Here is a 24,154-nt window from a genome sequence, read left to right as displayed (position 1 = left end):
TTACCAAGTATGACCAAGAGTAATTTAATGGAATCCTCATGTCTATTCGCTGCTAGCTATTTCAAAGAGGGTAAAGAATCATTTGACTAAAGGTTAATGGTTCTTGATTAATCAAATCATTTAATAAAACATTATTTGGCCAAATAATTTTTTTATTCACCTTATATATTTGCATTGTGACTTGGTTTGAAAACATACCAATTGCTCTAAATTAGTGAAAAGCTAATTTGATAATATCCCAAATTCTTCCAGATAAACTTTGGTTTTCAAACACAAAAATCCACCTTAAACTATAATATGGTTTTCAACCATGTTCCCCTCCCTCTTTGTACATAATATTTAGTTTATTTGAGTTTCACTAGTCTTAGTTAAGAGTGTTAAACTGCAATATGTTTGACTTGGAGCTGAAAGATTTTTGTTAATAAACTCTTATATTTTGAGCAGAAGCTGTGGTGAATTTATTCCATGTATGTGCAGAAATAACTGTTTGACCACGATTAGTGCTCAAATCATTCTTTAATTTATTGTTCTAACACACAACTAGTAGGGGGTGTGTTCATAAACAATATATAACAGCCAAAATAATATCTGATTAAATTAGATATTTTACCCTACTGGGGAGGCCAATAAACATGTTAAAGTATCAGAAATATAAATCATAAATTCACAACTTTAATATGACATCCTTACTGGATGTAACCTGACTCCGCCAGATGGATTTGCTCCGCATATCCATCTGGAAACCTTCCGTTGAAGTAATTTTGGGAAGGGGCGAAAATACTGGTTAGCTGATTGGCCAATGTTGGTGATAGACAGGCCAAATAAACCAATCAGAACAACAAAGCATATGACGTACTAACAGAGCGACGACAAAAACACAACCACAAGCCAGGCTACTCTTGCCGAAACCAGTCGGGAGAAGAGCAAAATCATCTTTTCCTCTAAGAAAAGCCTCTAGAGCAGTGTTTTGCTCTTCTTTCAGTGAAAAAATACTGTGTAATTCCGTTAAAACTTGCTCGATAGCCACGCTAACGCTAGTTTCTTCGGCTGAAGCCGCCATGTTCTTTAGACTGCACTGTCCCGCTTCTCTTTGTGTCACACCTCAACCCGCCTCAAAGCCAACGCTGATTGGACGTTCGTTTGGTGAACGGCTCCAAATTTTCTTTAACGGAGAGTCTCCAGACTGATCTGCGATTGAAACCTCGAAAGCTTACAAGATCAGGATGGTCTCACGAGGCTAACCTGGATGGGCATTGAACTTAAAATTAAGCAAATTACTGTAGGAGGACCACTTATTTAGATGATCCACCCGGAAAAAAGACATCCTCGACTATACCTTGAAGTAAAAAGATATCCCCATGAAATTAAAATATTCAAAAATATTTCTCATTTAATTATACTTCAAGATTTTTATTTATTGAAATATTTATTAATTAAACAATTTATTGTCTATTATTTTGTGACACATTTATTTTGTACAGCTACTTTTTGTATTCAGTGACTAACTTTTTAACTCAGTTTTTCATTTTAAGCTAAATTTATTTCATATTTATTTCATGTTCACTGGAAGAGTTCAGCGTTCAGGAGGAGAGCCAAACATTTTAGGTCTATTAGCAGTTTTCCAAAGCTAACAGTGATAATTTTTCCACTTTGTGCCCATCCATTGTCTAACTCTGTCTCCTCAAATTTGTTTTGTTTAAAAAGTATTTGGAAATTGCTTAGGAACAGGTCTAGGTATTAATTTGTTTTGTAAGTCCTATTTTTTTGTTATTTCTTATTCTAATAAATAATTTTTACCCAAAATACTTTGTCTCCTTTAAGTTTGATTTTACCTGGTGATTATAATAATAAAGAGTAAGATAAGTTTAATAATAAGTGTAATTATGAGTAAATCGTGCTGCTGTAAAGCAATATTTCTGACTACGTAGATGCAAGTCAGTAAATAAAATGTAAATTAAATCAAATTTCCTGATCATGGATCCATCGTCAGGATCTCTTCAGATTAGATGAAACTACAGTATGACATCCATTACATATTTAAGGAATAATGGAAGGAATAAACTTTAAAAAACTAAAACTTGTAATTCTATTATTATCAGTCAGCTGGGACAAAACATATCAAGCTGTTAGTCTTAGAATGATGGAAATGTTTTATGTTCTTAGCAGACAATAGTTCTTCACTAACAGCAGCTGCAGTTATAAAACCGATTTAATGTGGTGAAACACTTTTACCTACCTAATGAAGCTTTTTCTATGGTCAACAATATAATCTTTAGCTCATTATTTTAAAAGGACTTAATCCTAACACTTCTCCCTGAACTTATTATATATAGCTAACAATTGTACGATGCAGATTTTTCTTTATTATCATTCATCAAAGAAAAAAATAATAATTAATGTGTAAAACACAACAAATTACATAAATGTTGGGAGCTGGAGAAGTTCCACCTTCCTCCAGCAGAGTCCGCCGTGGATCCTCCTGAGCTGAGCTGCCTGCACACCTGTGACTGATCATCTCATCAGGAGGACCACAGTACTTAAGCGGTCTTCAGACCTTGCTTCAACGCCGCAGTGTTTAATCAGTTTGGTTGGCACCTAAGCCTAGAACCTCCTGAGAACTTTGCTATCTCTGAGTCCAGTTTGGATTCTAACCTTTTTGTCTCTGCTTCCAGGTTACCTGTTTTTCTCCTGTGAAGCTCTGGAAGAGCTTAACCTGCCGAGCCTGCCCTCTGAGCCAAACCTGAAGACTCTCTTCTGGATTTCCAAGCAGCTCTGGATTTAGAGCTGGGAACTCAAACCAAGGTCAACACCCTCACTAGAAGTAAGACGCTGAAACAGTTATCGGACTCTGCTGATTCAAACCATCTCCGGACCCAACAGTTCCTCTCCCAAAGTCTCTTCTCCGCATCTCAAGGTACAAACCTGAATCTCTCAAGATCAATTCCAACCAAGCCAACGCTAACTGAACTGTCTCCCTCACAGACTCCAGTGAACCAGTCCCCAGGCCAGAACCAGCAAACTGTACATTTACTACGTGCTTGTGTAACAATAAACTTGTTAACTTTTCCCCGGAGTCCGTTGTGTTCTGCATCTTGGGCCTCTCAGTAAACCCATCATGACAATAAATCTTTGGAAAAATGCTGTTTTTCAGTTTTAGACATCATACTGTGTCCTGGCCTTCTTGGCAAAGGAACTACACTTGTTCTTCTGTGACTGTTCTCGAATATCAATGAATTATAGGTGTTAAATAAATCTAACTGTTGTTTATTTTAATGTGTTGGATTAATTGTACAAGTTATTCTACTTTAATCATATTATACTTATACATTCATATTTACACATTTGCATATTCCTGTTTACTTGTATTACACAGAGTGTTGAAATGTTTTATTTGCTGTGTTACTAATGCTTGTTATTAGTGTGTGCAGGAAGACTAGTCGGGGTCAAGGAGAACACTGGGAACTGCACACACTAGCACCGGATAAGGAGTGGAGGCTCTCCTTATCTTATGATATTGTATGATGTTATGCAGAACTTCTGGTTCCGACTGGTTTCACCCCCTCCTCCCTTTTAGCAGTCGGAACCACATTTGTAGTCAGGGAGTTCCTTAATAAAAGCTTGGAGAGAGCGGAAACTGCTTCAGAGTGGGTTGGAGTTTGTAACTGAATGCAGTTTCTGACCCCCTCTCCTTGCAAGTAAATTATACTAAATTCTCTGTGTCTTTCTTTTGTGCAGGTTGAATAAGGTGTTTCGTGTTTAAACCTAACATAATGTAATACCAACTGATTACAAAATGTTACTTTCCATTACATACATTTTACAGTTAAGTAAAATGAAATGCTTAGCCTATGCTTTGTGTGACTTGAAATAAAAACAAGAAATACAAACAATGATTTTAGATTTATTTAATTTATCCAAAGATCATATCTATGCCACATGTACAACATATTTTGTTTGATGTGTGAAGATCAAATTAATCTATAATCAATCTGATTAATTTCACCCAAATCTATGTGTCCCTGCTGAAAAAAGGCTTGCTGCCAGCTCAGAGTTTAGTTGTTTCCCTTTTCTTATGTCAGAGTGAATCCCAAAAGATAATATGAGATATATTGTATACTATAATTGAGAACAGAAGTGCTAATGCCAGGGACAATCTACACTTTCTTTTAAAATTAGATCCTAAAAACAGGAGGAACTTTATGAAGAAAATCTAGTTTTAGAAAAATTTGCATACTTGCATTTGTTTATGTCATGCTTTTCTGTTTTGATAACCATTAAGAAATATGGTTTAAATTGTCTTTTTGACGATGGTTTAGTAAATGGTTTTTATAGCATGTTTATATCACAGGAATCACGCTGTAAAATCCGAAGGGTTAAAATAAACTTAATTGATTTTCTAAACCAGGTGTAGAAGAATGCATAAACAATAGGGTTTAGACAAGAGTTAAAGTAGAACAAACATAACACAAAAGCAGAGAATGAGGCGTTGAGTAAAGTATCTTGGCCTACAAGTGTGTCACAGAAATATGGTAGTACACATATCAGGAACACAATGACTATAACCCCAAGGGACCCGGCTACTTTAATCTCAGATTTCTTAACATTTACAAAATGTACCATGTACCATGGAGGGTTAATCCTGCAGTGTGAGAGTGTATAGCTTGAATCTGAGAAACTGCCACCACAAATATTCTGAGGTACAAAATTACTATTATAGTGATGGGGACTATAAAGGACAAAATAAGATCAGCCATACCTGCAATGTAATTTATCACAATGACACATTCACCTAAGCAGGAGTTATACATGCCTGGTTGTTTGAAGTTCTCCATCAGATTAAGGCTCTGAAACACTACAGACCAGGTCCAACACAGGCAAACGCATATCTTCACTTTTTTCTGTGTTACTTTCATTTTGTAATGAAGGGGGTAACATATAGCTACATAACGGTCAACAGATATCATCACCATGGTACCGATTGAGGCTGCAGTAATAATGTAAGAAAAATGTGAATAGATGACACAGGCAATATCGCCCAGGAACTAGGGGTGTAAATAATAATCGTTTTGTATCGATGCATCGATCCAAAAGCCGACGATCCGATGCATCGACACGTCCGCAAGATAATCAATTCATGTTTTTTTTTTCTCCAGTCTATTTCTATCCATTTGCTCCTGGGCATAATTCTCCCTCCCGTGCTGCGGTGCCGCTAAACCTATTTTGCCCTCCTACCGCGCTTCCTGGTTATACTCTTACAGCAGTGTGTTGCAGCAAGCTTCACACAGACATTTTTAAATTATGCTCAGTATTGAAGCGTGGTCTGAGCTACACACTGTGGGTCTAGATACGGCCGAGGCGGCGAGGAAGTGGGGACGAGTTTAGTCCGACGACGCAGGGACATGAGGGCCAAAGAGAGCGGAGATCCAGCTGGAAAAAGGGTCCCAGCTGTCTCGCGCACCTCGCTCTTCTAGCGGGTCAAACTTCACGAGTTGTTTTCCGCAATTTCGGTCATAAAAACAAAACAAGCCGGCCTCCTGTCTGCTGCACTGTTTGCGGTCAGCTACAATCTGGGAGAGGTGCAGCGGAGCGTTTCTCAAGGGGCGGTGACGTCGTCACTTCTTCTTCTTTTTTTTTAATGGCGGTTGGCAAACAACTTATAGGTGCATTACCGCCACCTTCCAGAATGGAGTATGGACCAGACAAACTATTATATTCTCCCTAAAATACCCGTTCTTCTTAGAAAATTAAAATTACTACCAAAAACTACATCCCCAGATGACCTTTGAAACAATTCCCTTATATCTAGTTTATTTTTATTCCTGTCTAACTCTCTACGCAACATCTCTCTTTCCTGAGTATATTTATTACATTCAAAAAAAATATGTTGGACAGTTTCTCTGGAGCCAAGGTATTGCATTGAACTTATTACACTGATATTGTGCAGTATTTTTGCAGTATTTTTTGATGCAACTTTTCTACTTCTGTTATTTGCTGTTGTTTCTAAAGAAAATGCATAATGATATTACAGCTTTCATTGATTTATTTCAAACTTGAAATTTTGTTTAGCCTGTAAGGTGTTAAAAAAAAAAAAAATTAAAAATTAACCAATTAATCGATTAATCGAATCGAATCGAATCGTGGTGTATTCTTCAGTATCGAAAATAATCGAATCGTTGGGTCAGGAAATCGATACTGAATCGAATCGCCATGATGGATGTGATTTACACCCCTACCAGGAACCAGCATCCATTTGTGAGAAGAATTTGAAAGAACATGAGGAGGCCAATAAAGAAATCAGACACAGCCAGAGAAAGAAGGAGCAGGTTGGTGGGAGACTGGAGCTGCCAGTGAAAAAAAACAAAAGCAGATGCATCATCTCTAGAGTTTGCTATCTCTTATTATTCGTATAAAAGCAGTTGTGCTATACTACAAAACCTCAAAATAATTAAAAGCAGTTACAAGTATTATGTAAATATTTGCTAACTCATTTGAAACCTGAAGTGTGAGATGGAGATGATGACCAGCAGATTTAGAGATAAGGTGAGCAGAGAGATGGAGGATAGCACAAAGTAGATTATCGTTGTTTCATAGTGAGGGCGTTTTGTACTGCTGCAAGAGATGTTGAAGAGTTGTGGAAAACAGAGCTCAGTTTCCTCCATTTTTTTATGGAGATGTCGTGACTCCTGCACTCCAATGAGGCTCCAGAAGCCTTTTTACTGACTCTTGTCCTTTCTCTCCACCTCATATTTCTGTCCCCATGGACTTACTCTATGTAAGGTGATAATGTTTAGTATGAAAATTTTGTTTCTTCACTATACTGCAAATGCTTTTTTTATAATATTTAGGGGCTAAAATATAAATATAAATGTTGAAATGAAATATAAATCATAAATCTAAATAAGTATACAATCATAAATCTGAACGTTAACATATACACTCACCGGCCACTTTATTAGGTACACCTGTCCAACTGCTCGTTAACACTTAATTTCTAAGCAGCCAATCACATGGCGGCAACTCAGTGCATTTAGGCATGTAGACATGGTCAAGACAATCTCCTGCAGTTCAAACCGAGCATCAGTATGGGGAAGAAAGGTGATTTGAGTGACTTTGAACGTGGCATGATTGTTTGTGCCAGAAGGGCTGGTCTGAGTATTTCAGAAACTGCTGATCTACTGGGATTTTCACGCACAACCATCTCTAGGGTTTACAGAGAATGGTCCGAAAAAGAAAAAACATCCAGTGAGCGGCAGTTCTGTCGGCGGAAATGCCTTGTTGATGCCAGAGGTCAGAGGAGAATGGCCAGACTGGTTCGAGCTGATAGAAGGGCAACAGTGACTCAAATAACCACCCGTTACAACCAAGGTGGGCAGAAGAGAATCTCTGAACGCACAGTACGTCGAACTTTGAGGCAGATGGGCTACAGCAGCAGAAGACCACACCAGGTGCCACTCCTTTCAGCTAAGAACAGGAAACTGAGGCTACAATTTGCACAAGCTCATCGAAATTGGACAATAGAAGATTGGAAAAACGTTGCCTGGTCTGATGAGTCTCGATTTCTGCTGCGACATTCGGATGGTAGGGTCAGAATTTGGCGTCTACAACATGAAAGCATGGATCCATCCTGCCTTGTATCAACGGTTCAGGCTGGTGGTGGTGGTGTCATGGTGTGGGGAATATTTTCTTGGCACTCTTTGGGCCCCTTGGTACCAATTGAGCATCGTTGCAACGCCACAGCCTACCTGAGTATTGTTGCTGACCATGTCCATCCCTTTATGACCACAATGTACCCAACGTCTGATGGCTACTTTCAGCACGATAATGCGCCATGTCATAAAGCTGGAATCATCTCAGACTGGTGTCTTGAACATGACAATGAGTTCACTGTACTCAAATGGCCTCCACAGTCACCAGATCTCAATCCAATAGAGCATCTTTGGGATGTGGTGGAACGGGAGATTCGCATCATGGATTTGCAGCCGACAAATCTGCGGCAACTGTGTGACGCCATCATGTCAATATGGACCAAACTCCCTGAGGAATGCTTCCAGCACCTTGTTGAATCCATGCCACGAAGAATTGAGGCAGTTCTGAAGGCAAAAGGGGGTCCAACCCGTTAGTAGCATGGGGTACCTAATATAGTGGCCGGTGAGTGTATCTTAATCTAAATCCCAAAGGACCTATATTATGCTACATTGGAAAATAAAAAAAAATATTAACAATGAGGCTCCCAGAGAATGTTTTTATCAGTTTTAGCAGGAAAGTTCCTCTTAGATCAAGCAAAAACCCTTCATTTCTCTAAGCTACATCTTTGCTGTTTTGGCTTTTCATGCCCTCATCCGGCCGAAGGCTGTACCCCCACAACCCGCAACTATGGCAACCAGTTAGTGTTTGTAAAGTTGTTGTTTAGGAGTGCAGAATAATACATAATATAAAGACCGTAGCTTTGACTGATGGGCTGCTACAGACTGCTCCTAGCAGTTTGTAGCCTAAGTGAGAAGAGCACACAACAGGAGCAGGTTGACCAGATAACTCACAGCCATTTATTTATGTCTTAAAAAACAATAATATACATTTATTTATCCCATCAGAAATCCCTCTCTTATTATCTCAATACAGAGCACAGAACACTGTTCCTAAATATGGAACAATCCAGTTTTTCAAGGGATGGCTGGAAACCCTGAACTGTAAACAACCGTTCAATAAACAATCCAAAAAGTACACCAACACCTCACATTTAGCATGAGCTGCTTCACTCTGCTGTGATGAACCAGGCTGCCACTAACAAAATCAATTAAACATGAGCACACTATCAGAATTACTGCATATGTCCCATGAAGAAAAGACTGAAGCACAGATAAGATCAGCTGTCTTATAAAAATAATTCACTTACATTAGCTGCAGTGTTAAGGTGTTTACAGTCAATCAGGCTAAGCTGTTCGACACAGCAAAGTTATTCACAGCTCTTGCCTTTAAAGTTTTGTAACACATAGTTAGTATTGATCTACTCTTCACTTTAAAGTGTGTGGACAAGCTTTCTTTTTTTGTATCATTGATGTGAAAGCAAGCCTCTCTGAGATGGTTCGCACACACAGACAAAAAAAGGGGGTTCGATGCAATTGGTTTTGCAATTTTTTATGTTGCTACTAACTCTTCCCAGAAAAATATAATCTTCTAACATTGTCACAAACAATGAAGTAGCATTCCTTTATCCTCCACATATATTTTTTGCAAATGTCTGGTATGTTGTCGTTGTACAGCAGCAGCCAATCAAAATGGCCCTTCCTAGTCTAAAGCCAGCTGATGCAGCCGAATGGCAGCAAAATCCCCTCCAACTTCCAGCCTTCTTATGGGCGTACATATTTTTTTACTCTGACTTAATGGGTTTGACCAGGAGATAATGCTTATTTTTAGATATTAAAGTCAACATATCATGACAGAAAGAATATTTTAGATGTTTATAAAGGAATTGTAGCAGACCAGCCAAGGGTCCATCAAGGAAAGTGAGGAAATTTTGAATCACTACTACTGTATCTGTTTCATTTTGCCGGTGTAACCTACATCTGCATTATCCATTTAAAAGGTATCCTTTTTACAAGTGTACTCACAGTTTTTGCCTGGCACAGCTTCCCAGTGGTCTTCCAAGACTTTAATTTGTAGGTCCTCTCTCCAGTCATTTAACTGCATTTTTGAGTTTTCAGGTGAGTGCATTGTCAAAAAAGGCTACACCAGGGATAATTAATAAAAAATCTGCGGGGTCCGAATAAATAAAATCATCAACCAGTAAAGGTCTGGAGCCATTTTTAATTTTAAACTGTGACTTTAAAAAGAATTTAACACTGAAATAAAATCAGGTATTTATGCATTCATATTATACAGTGAATTCTTAAAAAAAAAAAATAGAAAATTTTTGCATTTTAAAATCTAAAGTGTTTTTTGAAGTAGAGAACAACAACCTTTCAGTTTGGTTTAAAGATAATTTCCTGATTCACATATTTTATAAAACACCTGAAATGAAAGTTTTTTTTCTTTTTTTTCTTTTTTTTATGGCTTAATGAGAGCAGTTGGCTTTAGGCTGCCCTGCAAGGCTTTAAACCGGGGTTTGAATGGAGACAAAGCCATTCTTAAGCACATATCACAGTGCTTATTTATGAGTCTGGATTGATATTTATTTTTGATTATGTTCATGGTGGAGAATCCGGATTCAGAGCAGCAGGTTGAGCCACACATACTCAAAATGTGCAGGCTCCGCTCCGGTCAAGATCCGCTATTGCAATCGCACCGAACTGGAAACATAAAAGCGAGAAGATCCGGTTTGTCAAATTAAAATATAGTAACTACAAATTAGAGCATAATTCTTATATATTTGAAAAACTAACACCAATTATTTAAAAGATTGGATGCAAACTATTGGTGTCAGGAATCCAGTTTTTGTGGGTTGTTTTTGTGTTTCCTTTTCTCTTCCACCAGGTGGTGCCCGTCCTCATTGGGCCTCCCTGCACACCTGCAGCTTGTTGCCTCATTACCTGAGGACTCTTAAGCTGCTGACTGCCACTACCTCGAGGCCAGAGTGTTTGTCAGTTTTGGGTACTCTAGCCAAGCTGAGTTTCGCTGAGTCAAACTGAATTTTTGCCACTTGAGTCTTAACCTTGTTAGCCTTATTTTTGTCTTTGCCTCTCGGCAGGAAGTCATCCTGCAAACTAGATGTTTTGGACCTCCCCCCCCCCTGGAAGGATTCTCTGAGCGTCAAACTGAGCTGAAGATTCAAACTGGTGATTTGGATCAACTTTTCCCCAAGGATTGTTTGGGCTTCTCTCTGAGCAGGGGATTTATCTCCACAAGAAACCGTTCAAGTACAGCAGGAAATCTAAGTGGCAGTCAGCTCCTCCGTTCCTCAAGGAAACACCTCAACCTGGTTAAACCCTGTCCACCCTCCAACGAGAAAGTCTTTACTGGAACAGCCCACACTGACTGGATTCAACAAGAGACACCTTTTTCTGAAAACGTGAGTCCTGTTGCCTTAATTCCCTTCTTCAAGTCAAAGACACAAATTTCCCAGTGAGCCTGAACTAACCGCAGAATCTTTCCCTTTACTTATCAGTCCCGATTCGGCAGTGTTAAGAGCAGCACTGAACTCTTCTCAACCTATTCAAAATAAAACCTGTTAAACTTTTACCTGGTCTCTCTGTTTGGTCTTCTGCATGTGGGTCAGATCTTAGATAAATCATGACAATTGGCACTTCAACAGACCAGCAAGCAGATTTCTTATCTCCATCAGAAACCGCAAATATGCTGGATGCTGATGGGGATTTTTTTATGTCATATTAAATTAACCGTTAATTTCTGCATGTTTTGCTCCGACAAATTTAAAAATAATATCATGCATACTCTCCTTGAGCTCCGAGGAGAAGTTGGAACGCAGCAATGCAGGAAGACCAGCGGATGCTGTAGGCTTTGCGCAGGCGGTCTGGAGCGGAGACGGAGGATGTGGGATTTCAGGGTAACAGGAGAAGTGGCACAAGTGAAGTTGGACACTGCCCTCAGACAACATGTGGTTTATAAATGTTTTAAAGGTTGGGTCCGGATTAGCCAGCGGGTGGGTCCAGATCAGGACCGCCGTCCGCTAATCCCCAACCTCTGGGCTAGACTGAAATAATACTCAGTCTTAGTCTTAGTCCTTTGTTAGATTACATTTCTACATCTAAATTATAGGGTCGGGTGAAACCATTGTTCTGTTTGACCTAAAAATTTGGCTAACAATGTGAAAAAGTAGACCTTACAATGAAATTTCTGCCGTCATTTTATCAAGAGAGTTCAAACTTTGAAATTATGTACCTGTTCCTGAGAGGGAGAACGCATATTATATGTGTGCGAGAGCATGCACAAGCCCATTTGTTCTTGTGCACGTTCTGTTTAAAAGTGGCTGTTTTTATCACTCATACAAGTCCTTCCAAAAAAGATTAGCATTTCTTCCGCTATGGGACAAGCACGTAGGATGACATTATTTAAACATATCAACAGAATGATTGATAATTACAGTAGGAGGACCACTTTCAGGGTTAGGTTGAGGTTTGAGGACCCAAATGCAGAGTCAGAGAGGCTGAGGTGACTTTTTGCAGTTTTATTGTCATGATCTGGCCTGTTTGCTCCTCCCTAATTAGTAATTCCTCTCACCTGCCATTTTTCCTCCCTGCCTCAATTATAATTTATTCCTCTCACCTGTTTCCTCTGGTTTATATTCAGTTCAGCCTGAGCATTCAGTGCCAGATCATTGCTTGTGTTTTTGTTAGTCTGTCATTTCAGTTTGATGGTTCATGTCCTGGATCCTAGCTGCCAGTGGAAAGAGGGTTTTAGTGTTTGTCTCGTCTCCTGATCGTCCACTGTTCCTCCCCCGTGGAGTCCTCTGGGTTTTTGGCTCAATATGTGGGGAGGTTCAGTTTTTATCAAAGTAAGCCTGGCTCCAGGGAGGAGACCAGTTTAAAGTCCTGCTTCAAGTTCCGGTTCTACGTCCTGTCTCGGCTACCCTCTTCAACTGATCCTGCCTGTCTGCACCTGATCCTGTCTTCTCCTGTGCATGACCACCTGGTCATGCTTCTGGTCCTAGTCAGACTCTGAACCCTCCTGGGAGCCTGTGGATGCCTGGAAGCCTGGAAGTCTGGATCCTGCCACCTGTTTCTGCTCCTGCCTGATCTGAATCCTGCCTGTTCCTGTCTGTTTCTGTCTGTTCTGGATCCCTGACCAGGACCGGCTTCCAGCATGACCTCTAGAACTGCAGCACTGGGACATTCTTGGTCTGGACTGCTAAACCAGAGTGTCTGAGATTGGGCGGTACCCCCGCCTCCTCACCTGCAGTGTCCGTGAGCCACAGCTCCGCTTTTGCTTTGTCTGTTTTATTTAATAAACGTTTGAACTTTCCTACTGACTGTCTCTCCTTGAATACTGGGTCCATCTGTCCTCCCTACATGACATTTATTAGAGAAAACAGTTTAACAGAGGCAGCATTCCAAAATCCAACTTAAAATGTAACACAAACCAGAACCATGGAGACATCAGGGTAAAATAATCACGAGGAGCCAGGGTAGGACGAGGTAGGACAGAGTAAGACGAGGTATGACGAGGAACCAGCTCTGAAGAACTGCACAAGGAAAGTATTTATGGAGGACTGAACAAAGAGAGGGCTAACAATCAGAATGGGAGCCGGTGGGAAGAGAGCAGTCTAAGAAGCGAAGGAACACAAGACAACAACAACACAAGAGGGCAAAAAATAAAAACCTAAGAACACATATATCCAGAAAATACAACAAAACATGAATTAAACCAAAAAACTAGAAAACATGGAGCAAAGTAAAACATAACAGAACCAAGACCATGACAACCACTTATTTAGATGATCCACCCAGAAAAAAGGACATCCTCAACTATAACTTTAAGTAAAACTGTATCTCCATGAAATTAAAATATTAAAAAATATTTTTTTTTTAATTAAATTTCAAGATTTTTATTTATTAAAATATTTAACAATTATAGAGACTTAAAGAACAAAAAGATTTTTGTTAAGTACAGTTCTCTGGACTATTTCATTTTTTAAAAGTGCAGCCTTCATAAGTTAAGCAGCAGTGATAAAATCAGTTTGATGGAATAAAAAGTGACGTAAACATATGAGTGTATAGTTACAGTTCAAACATTCAGGGTTTGTTTTTTTTTATAACCCATTTTATATAACAGGTGGTCTAATGACAGTGGGGAAGAAACTGTTCCGGAATCTGCTGGAGCTGCATCTAATGCTTCAAAGTCTCTTTCAAGAGAGCAGCAGGGAGAACAGTCCATGTTGGGGGTGTGAGGGGTTATTGATGCTGTTACAGGCTCGGGACACGCAGCACTGGGGTGACATGTCTTTAATGGAGGGAAGAGGAGTCCCGACTATCTTCTCTGCTATTCTTACCACTCTTCTCACCTCCTTCCAGTCTGAGGCGCTGCAGCCTCCACACCACACAATGAGACAGCTGATCAGAACGCTCACTATGGTGCTTCTGTAGAATGTGGGGAGGATGGGTGGGGGCAGGTGGACTCTCCTCATCCTCCACAAGAAGTACATGTGCTTTTGTGCTCTTTTGATCAGTATGGTGGTGTTTACATTCCAGTTGAGAGTGTCTGGGATGTGCACCTCCAGGAATTTGGTGCTGCTGACCACCTCTACAGCTGAGCTGTTGATGACAAGTGGAGCGTGGTTAGGCCGGTTATTCCTGAAATCCACCATGATCTCCTTCGTCTTTTCCACAATCAGGCTGTTATCTTTGCACCAGTCCACCAGCTGCTCCACCTCCTCTCTGTAGTTCCGGTCGTTGTCGTCTGTGATAAGGCCCACTACCATGGTGTCGTCTGCAAACTTCACGATTTGATTGGTGATTAACCTGGGGACGCAGTCAGGTGTCATGAGGATGAACAGCAGGGGGCTCAGGACGAAGCCCTGAGGGGAGCCTGTGTTTAGGATGATGACATCACAGGTGTTCTCTCAGACCCAGACTGACTGAGGCCTTTTGGTGAGGAAGTCTAGCAGCCAATTGCAGAGGGGTGTATTGAAACCCAGCTGTTCCAGTTTTCCTATCAGGTATGTTAACAGGTATGTTATCAGGCCCTCACTTCAGCTACATCCAGGTTTAGTGCCTCCTCCCCCTGGTGGGAAACCTTTCACTGTTGGAGTGCTGTTTAGTGATTCAAACCTTCCAAAGAAGTTGTTCAGTTTATTTAGGAAGTCATTGTTTGCTGCATCTACCAGGGGGGGGTTGTAGTCCGTGATCATCCGAATGCTTTTCCACATCCTCCTGGCTTTACTATCATCATGGAAAAGATCCTGGATCTTCTGGCTGTGGTTCTGCTTTGCTCATCTGATGGCATGGTTTAAGTTGGCACATGCTGTTCTCAGTGCCTCTTTATCACCAGACTTGAAAGCCCTTTTCCATGCTTTTAGCATTTCCCAAACCTCTCTATTCATCCAGGGTCATTGGTTGGCCCGGGTGGTGATGTTCTTTTCAATGCTCACTTCCTCAATGCATTTGTTAATGTAGGCTGACACAGTCATGGCATACTCAGCAATATTTAATAAGTTGTCAGATGTTGCTGCAGCCTTGAAGATCAGTCCAGACCAGTCAGAGCATTCAAAACAGTCTTGGAGTTTCTCCATGGCGCCCTCAGACCACACTTGGAACTCTTAAACTGGTGGTTTAGCCCTGATCAGCTGGGGCTTATATGCAGGGATAAGTTTGACAGATAGCTGATCTGATGAACCGAGGTGGGGGCGGGGGGCTGCTCTGAATGCATTGTTGATATTAGAGTAAAACCAGGTCTAAAGTGTTTTCAGCCCGAGTTGCAAAGTCCACATGTTGTTGTTGAAAGTAAGGGAGAACAGTCTTCAAGTTAGCCTGGTTAAGATCCTCAGCAATTATGAAAACACCCTCTGTGTGCAGATTGGAGCTCAGAGATAGCCTTGCATAGAGTCTTCACTGCCTCTTTTGTATTAGCACTGGGAGGCACATAAACAGCAGTGGTGTCAGAAGTGGGATGACAAGCCGTGAAAAGAAAGCGGTTCGGGGCCCAGGGCGGCCTAGACGGTGGTCTCAAACCAACACTTTCCCAGTGTCGGTGGCAGCAGCAACAGGGGCCTAGAAAACTGAATATGATACAGAAATGTCATCTGGCGAGATGAAGCTGCACATGGAGTCTGCCCCTGGGCCTTCAGGGGTGTCGGCTGACTTGGTCACAATGCTCCTCAGGAGCTCCAGGTTGCAATGACACCTAGAGATCCTGAAAAGAGCTCCAGCTGTCCAACGATTGGCAGTAAAATGGGCCCCAGAAAGTCTCTGTTACTATCTGCTGGGGAGGGAATTTGATCTAGAGACAGATCATTGTGCCCTCACCTGGATCAGTTCAATGAAAGATCACAATAGCAGACTCACACGCTGGTATCTGTCACTACAACCATTTAAATTTCAGGTTCGCCATCGTCCAGGAAAAACAAACATTGTGGCTGACTATCTCTCTCGGTTGCCAACATTGTCAACCTAGGGGAGGTAGCGGATGATGTGATGAATCTGGCTTGTCACTGATACCACCTCGCTAACTTTGCGTGAGGACCGATACACTCGCACTAAGCCCTACAGTCCCGGTTCATTAACTAAACACACACAAGCTCTTCCTGGTTACCTACTGGTGTATTGAGGGTGCACACTTAATATTTCAGTGGGGTTAACTGTGTGTGTGTGCACAATCATTTTTTAATAAACATGGTCAAGATCCCTCCAAGCATGAGTATATCTGGCAAAAAATTTGTGAAGTTGGAAGACTTCTGCCAATCCTGCGCAAAGAGTTTTCTATCTACAATATTGAAGATGCTGTCAGGCCGTCAAACTTCCATGTACTTATCCAAGCAGTCAAGAGAGTATCTGGCTTTGATGAAGACAGTCATTCATATGAACCTCCTAGCCTTGCTTTGAAATTAGGACACTCGTTGCACAAGATCAGCGACCTTATATGCTGCACAGCTTTAGTATCGGGGGACAATGAGCTTAGAAAGTCATGTGAGGCCTTCAAATTGCTCATCACGTCTAAGTGGTCTGAACTCGTGTCTCACACAGCTTTAACCACCTTAAGTGACAAGCGGTTTAACAATCCTTCTACACTCCCTTTCACTGAGGATGTTCAGCGTCTTCACCGCCATTTGGAAAAGATAGCAAATTCAGCATCTGGGACTTGGAGAAGTGAACCATCACCGCAGCCGCATAAGGAACTGTGCAGAACTACATTGGCCGAAAAAATTTTGTTCAAGAGGTGGAGTGGTTTCTTAAATGTTACTGTCTGCTTTTCTAGAGAGGGACACCACTACCTTGCATAAAGATGTTGCAGTTGGTCTTACAGAGTTTAAACAACGACTTTGTGCCCATTTCAGCCGGGTTGAAATTAAAGGAAAAAGGGGACGAAAAGTTGCTGTGCTTTAATCACCAGACATTGTTGAAGCCATCACACAGCTCATTAGCAGAAGATCAGAGTGTGGAATGCCAGATAACAACCCCTTTCTTTTCGCTAGACCCAACTGTCTAACCCCTTACAGAGGGCAAGACTGTCTTAGGGTTTATGCAAATGACAGTGGTGCCCAAAACCCTGAACTTTTAAGATCAACACAGCTTCGCAAGCATGTTGCAAGCATGTATTAAACTTAAAAAATCACGAACTGGACCAAGTTGCGGACTTTCTTGGACATGATATACGTGTTCATAGAGATTATTAAAGGGGTACCAAAGGCTACAACTCAGCTGGCAAAAATGTCTAAATTGCTTCTAGCAATGGAAACGGGGACCTTGGCAAACCTGAAAGGCAAAACATTGGAGGAAATTGAAATTGAAGGTTTTTTTTCAAAGTTCCATATACTTGTTTAGATTAGTGTCTCTATTTGTTACTGAACTAGTTTTAATTTTCTTTTTAGATAAGTTAGAACTGACTGACTCTGAAAGCGAACAAAGTGAGGTTGATTGGGACCCATCCCCACTTGCGAATGTTCCTCAGTGCTCTAAAAATCAAGAACCTAATGATTCTTCTGATGGTATGAATTTAATCATAGCTAAAGCAAAATTGTTTTTAAAATTAGACACATGTATGTTCTGCTTATTTATCCAGCTACAGATGGTTCAGGAGAAGTGACATCACAAGGTACCTTCAATCATTTATTTTTTCTGTTTAAAAAAACAATTATTTTACTTTTTGTTAATTTCTTGAAGATTCCCTTTCCCCAATAAGAACAATAAGTGGGAATGCTTATGCATTCCCACTTATTGTTTTTCTGTTTCTCTTTATTATTATTATTATTATTATTCCACTTTCCTACGTTTTTCGGACTCTTTCAACTCCTTCATACTTCATCCGATTTCAACAAATTTGGTATCAAAACGTTCAGCTTCTTCTGGGCTAGCATGCTATGACTTTTGGTAACTTCAACTATTATACTTTTTTTTATATTTAGCTTTTTATGACTTTTTTTGGCCCATTGAAATACATGTAAAACTTCAAAAATTCCACTAAATCTTCAGCTACTTTGCCCTTTAACTACTTCAGCAAACTTTGAGCTAGAAACACCATTCAACTTTTAAAATGTTTCCATATCTTTCTGCTATTATTGTTTAACTCGGCTTTCAGCTAACATTTACAGTTTTGCTTCAGTGAAGCTTCAAACTTTTAAACAATTTTTACAGATTTCCAAATTTATAATGGAAGTCTATGGACGGAATGTTGAGCTGCTAGAGTGTGCCACTCTAGCGTTTTCAAACATTTCACTCATGCCGAACAGAAAATTACCCACTCAGAGCATTAGTTGACATTACCTGATTCAAACTGATCTGTAACAAAAAGATTATAAAGCGTGAAATATAATACACACAGTGAAGCTTGTGTGATAGAATTATTGAAGCTGGAACTCTGGTATGTCAAATGCACACAAAGTGTAATAAATGAAGTGTATCACAACTCTGTAATCAATTGAATGATTTAAAAATATTGGAGAAAGGATTTTAGGTGGATACATATTTATTTTGATTCACGTGGTAACTAAATGCAAGTTGAGAAATCAAATTGAAAAATTTATCACATACTTACAGCAGACTTCAACATATGTTTTCTAATATTAAAGTAAATTTGTGTCCTTTTTCATAAAAGGAAAAGGACCATCCTCAGAGAAACCAAAAGCGGCCCTGGTCCGCTAGAGAAATTGCAGCAGTGATGAAACACTTTCAGAAGCAAATTGACACTGGGAAGCTGGCAAGTTTTATTGAAATTCAGCAGTGTCAAAAGGCAGAACATCCTGTTTTAAAAAATCGTTCCCTGCAAAACATAAGAGACTTTCTTAGAAATCGTGGGGTCTCAAAAATAAAGAAAAAAGAACAAGCTAAAAATGTAAGATAAATCATAAGCTAAGATGCACAAAATTTTACTTTAAAGTGTGTTTTTCTTTTATTTAAAAAAACCCAGAAGTTCAGCTCTTAGGGTGGTATAAATGGCTAATTTTATTATGTGCTGTGGAAAAAGTGTTCTGTTTTTAGGCTTCAGCATTGTTTTTTGCAGTAGTTTTTGATATGCCCTGAGTTTCTAAATAAGTCCAAGATTAATATTGAGATAAGAGTCTTAACAGAACCTAATCATTTGCAAAGAAATTCAGTTTGGTTTTCAGGTTGTTGATAAATACAAAACTTTTATTAGAAGCTAACTGTTTGATAATGTTTGCTTCAAGGTAGAACATTGTTTTTTTTTTTCTTTTTTTTTATTCACTTCACCTTTTTTTTAATTCACTTCACCTTTTGAAAAGAGGTACCAATTTTAATTGGTCCAAAATAAAAATTGCAAAAGATAATGTTGTGTTGTTTGTTTATTCCATAACACATTATAATTTGTATAGGTCTAAACATGACCCCAATTAGTTTTAGAACTGCACTATACTGCTGATGACATCTTATTTGACTGTTATTTGTTGTTTCATATTTAGAAAGAGATTTTTGTAGTTCCTGTCTGCGTTCATGACAAATGAACATTACCATGATTGCAGGGTTTGAATTAAGCTATTTTCTGCTCATTAGGGCACTCTAATGTGTTTTCGGGACATTCTTTGAAGTCTTATATTAAGTGTCCCTGCAGTTCTTATTGGTACTTATAATATATTTTTATGTCAGGGGTGTGGCTTATCTATCTAATTATCTATGTCCTAATAATATTGCATAAAATCAGGTCATTATATCTAGGGTTGTGTAGTGTGTAAACACAATTTTAAGTGGAATCTGTGTTGAGTGGCTCATTAAAGATGTTTTTGACACATTCAGTTGGTCTGTAAAGCAAGTGGAAAGGGGTGCCCCTGTAGTTCACCACTATAACTGGTTTGAAAAAAATTCCCTTATAGTTCACAGAAACCAGTAGCTGTGTTTTTGTATATTAATTCTGATTGTGTGCGGAGGTAATAATATATGGACAACACTGATTTATGTGAGGAAATTAGAAATAATATTTATTGAGGGCTGTGGAAAGAAAAGCGGCCATTTTGTTTTTCTGTTTCTTTGTTACATTGCCGATAACTGGAGGGAGGCTGAGGCCCAGAGGACCTTGTAAATGTATATAGTTTCTTTTGCACCCTGTTTTGAGTTTATGAGCAGAATAAACCACCAACACCGGTAACCCGACTAAGCCTGGAATTCTTGGAGAACAAAGAACCCCATCACAGATGCTAACCACACTGAACACTCTGGGCAGATAGAACGGTCTGCAGTAAACAGTCAGAAACTCGATGTATGGAGAGCAGAAGCTGGCGATGGATCTAGCGCTCTTGCACCAGCTGTTGTTGATGCAAATACAGAGCCCACCACCCCAAGTCTTATTGCTTAGTTCTTTGTTTTTATAGGTGCGGTATAGCATTAGTCCCTCCAGGCTAATAGTATTGCTGGATGCAGCCAAGACTCCGTCAAAGTGATGGTGCAGCAGTTACAAATCTCCTTCTTTGAAGAGTCGGAGATTATCCATTTTCTTTTCTAACATGCGGACATTGGAGAGCAGGATTGATGGAGGCGGCAGTCGTGGGGATTTTTCCTAAGCTTCGCAATTAGACCCCCTCTGTAGCCTCGCTTTTTCCGTCTCGCGCATCTCTTCCTCCGGCCGTTATGTTCCGTTGTTGTTTTATTTACATTTGTCCATAGCACTCTGCAAACGGTCATTAATGTCTCTATTTAAAACATTTTGTGACCGCAGCTCCAGCAGGCATTTGTGATCATAGATGTGGGTTTGATGTCTGGTTTGTATCGCCGCCATGGTAACAATTGGTTAAAATGGTAAACAATTTATAGTTGGTTATTTTGTGACACAGTTATTTTGTAAAGCAACTTTTTGCATTGAGAAACTAACTTTTTAACTCAGTTTTTAATTTTAAGCTTCTTTTATTTCATGTTTGTTTCATGTTCACTGGAAAGAGTTCAGGAGAAGAGCCAAACATTTTAGGTTTATTAGCAGTTTTCCAAAGCTAACAGTGATCTTTTTTCCACTTTGTGCTCATCCATTGTCTAACTCTGTCTCCTCAACTTTTTTAAAGTTTAAAGAGTATTTGGAAATTGCTTAGGAACAGGTCTAGTTTTGACAAACCTTTTTTTTTCTCATTGTAATAAATCATTTTTACTCAAAATACTTTGTCTCTGTTGAGTTTGATTTTACCTGGTGAGTATAATAATAAAGGTTAAGATAAGTTTAATAATAAGTGTTTAGTAGTCATTTTGAGTACGTTCATGCTGCTGACTACATAGATGCAAATCAGTAAATGACATGTAAATTAAAAAAAATAAGATTTTTTATAATTTTTCCTGCTCATGGATCCATCGTCATGATCTCTTGAGATTAGATAAAGCTATGACATACATTACATATTTAAGGAATAATGGAAGTACTGAACTTTAAAAAGCTAAAACTTTTAACTGTATTATTATCAGTTAGCTGGGAAAAAAGATCTCAAGCCGTTAGTCTTAGAATGTTGGAAATGTTTTATGTTCTTAGCAGACAAAAATTCTTCACTAACAGCAGCTGCAGTTACATAACAGATTTAATGTGGTGAAACACTTTTACCTACATAATAAAGCTTTTTCTATGGTCAAAAATATAATTTTCAGCTCATTATTTTAAAAGGCCTTAACCCTGACACTTGTCCCTGAACTTATTTTATATAGCCTATCTAACAATTGTACAATGCACATTTCTTGTTACTATGCTTCATAAATTAAAAAAATAATCATTAATGTGTGAAACACTACAAATTACAGAAACCTTTGGAAAAATGCTGTGTTTCCTTTTAGACATCATACTCTGTCCTAGCCTTCTTGGCAAGGGACTGCACTTGTTCTTCTGTGACTGTTCTCGGATATCAATCATTTATAGGTGTTAAATAAATCAAACTATTGTTTATTTTAATGTATACCAACTGATTACAAAATATTACTTTCCATTATATGCTATTTTAACATGATAACCAATAAGAAAGATGTTTCAAATTCTCTTTATGACAATGGTTTAGTGCATGGTTTTTACAGCATGTTAATATCACAGGAGTTGCGCTGCAAAATCCGAAGTGTTAGAATGACCTTCACAGATTTTCTAAACCAGGAGTAGAAGAATGCATAAACAATAGGGTTTAGACAGGAGTTAAAGTAGAACAAACATATCACAAATGCAGAGGATGAGGCATTAAGTAAAGTATCTTGACCTGTAAGTGTGACACAGAAATATGGTAACACACATATCAGGAACACAACAACTACAACCCCGAGGGACCCGGCTACTTTAATCTCAGATTTCTTAACATTTACAGAACCATGGAGGGTTAATCCTGCAGTGTGAGAGTGTTTAGTTCGAATATGAGAAACTGCCACCACAAATATTCTGAGATACAAAACTACTATTATAGTGATGGGGACTACAAAGGACAAAATAAGATCAGCCATACCAGCAATGTAATTAATGACAATGACACATTCACCTAAGCAGGAGTTATACATGCCTGGTTGTTTGAAGTTCTCCATCAGATTTAAGCTCTGAAAGAGTGTAGGCCAGGTCCAACACAGGGAAACACAGATCTTCACCTTTTTTTGTGTTATTTTAGTGTTGTAATGAAGGGGGTGACATATGGCTACAAAGCGGTCAATAGATATCATCACCATGGTTGCCACTGAAGCTGTTGTAATAATATAAGCTAAGTACTGATATATGACACAAGCAATGTCACCCAGGAACCAGCAGCCATTTATAAGAACAATTTGAAAGAACATGAGGAGACCAATAAGGAAATCTGAGACAGCCAGAGAAAGAAGGAGCAGGTTAGTGGGAGAGTGGAGCTGCCTGTGGAGAAAAACAAAACAACATTTATCATTTCAAGAGTGTGTTATCCAATATCATTCATATAAAAACCAGATTCGCTGTACAACAAAACCCCAAAACAAAGCAGTTGTAATCACTATTCTCAAATATGCAAACTCTTTGAAACCTGAAGTGTGAGATAGAGATGATGACCAGCAGATTTAGAGATGATGTGAGCAGAGAGATGGAAGATAGCAGAATGTAGATTATCATAGTTTCATAGTAAGTACGTTTGGGTCTGCTGCAGGAGTTGTTAAATAACTGTGGAAAGCAGAGCTCGGTTTCCTCCATTATCATGAAGCAGAAGCAGCTTCTAGACACTAATGAGGCTCTATTGGCTGTTTCAGTTGACTCTTCTCCCTTCTCTCCACCTACTATTTCTCTCCCCATGGTAACCTTATATAGGGTTATTTTGTTTTTTGGGATTTTAACTTCTTAATGCTTCTTTTGGTTGTACAAAATAACAACAACAAAGAAATGAAGATTTACCTGAATATCTTTGATAATGTTTAAAATTTCTCCAGTCGATATAACACCATATAGGGCAATTTATTAAAGTGCTAAGTCATTTTAAAACTTTTGCACATTCTTTTTTTTCTTTTAACCTGTAAGTGATCTGAGGCTATGTTATCGGGAGGTTAAATGTCTCTGGTTGGGTATCCCAAGGCAAACTGGCCATGAGATGATGGTCAGACAGAGTGATTCAAAAGTCGTTGCCAGCGTTACGATTCTTCTTACTGATGTGTGAGTCAAACTTTAATAATACCAGCCTTTTGTGTGTCACAACTAATGTTTTCCCAAATAGTTTATCTAATTAGGACAATTCTTCTGTCAGGATAAAAAAGTCATCTTCCTTATGTATGTGGCAAAGATTTGGGAATGAAATGAGAAGAGAGTCGTTGATCTGAAAACATAGTGGAGTATTTTGATAAGGCTGGAGATGTGGATGTCTCCTCATTTACAAACTTGTATGACATAAAGATGTTATTATATGGCATACTGGAGTTTTATAAAATGCTTGTTTAACAGTGAATCGGGGCCACTTCAACAAGATGTGAGCTCGGTTGGTAAGCGCTGTCTTCTGTAACTCGCAGCAACTTCTCTGGACTGAGTAAGATAATTTCTGTCAAAATCTGTTGTCATGTCTGATGATTATTTAATACATATACGTACATTTTGAAGTGTTTAAAGAGTTTGTCCCGAGTGATCTTGTCATGTTTGGCTTCAGGTGGCTAACCCA

General features: G+C 39.2%; 1 protein-coding gene and 1 pseudogene across 1 annotated transcript; both read right to left on the bottom strand.

The window, feature by feature from the left end:
• Positions 1-4,008: 4,008 nt before the first annotated feature.
• Positions 4,009-6,650, bottom strand: LOC119794032 (annotated as a pseudogene).
• Positions 6,651-22,054: 15,404 nt separating this feature from the next.
• LOC119794091 (trace amine-associated receptor 13c-like) lies at positions 22,055-23,235 on the bottom strand. The gene is made up of 2 exons (XM_038301443.1): positions 23,042-23,235; positions 22,055-22,896 (listed from the first exon to the last, which is right to left on the bottom strand). Exons 1-2 carry the CDS (start codon positions 23,209-23,211, stop codon positions 22,086-22,088), a joined length of 981 nt encoding a protein of 326 aa, XP_038157371.1. The 5' UTR covers positions 23,212-23,235; the 3' UTR covers positions 22,055-22,085.
• Positions 23,236-24,154: the final 919 nt, after the last annotated feature.

The sequence above is a fragment of the Cyprinodon tularosa genome, unplaced genomic scaffold (assembly GCF_016077235.1).
Source record: "Cyprinodon tularosa strain WSP-4 unplaced genomic scaffold, ASM1607723v1 ctg467, whole genome shotgun sequence".
Taxonomy (NCBI): domain Eukaryota; kingdom Metazoa; phylum Chordata; class Actinopteri; order Cyprinodontiformes; family Cyprinodontidae; genus Cyprinodon; species Cyprinodon tularosa.
Note: the sequence above shows the minus strand (reverse complement) of the source record. Positions and strands in the feature narration are given on the sequence as shown.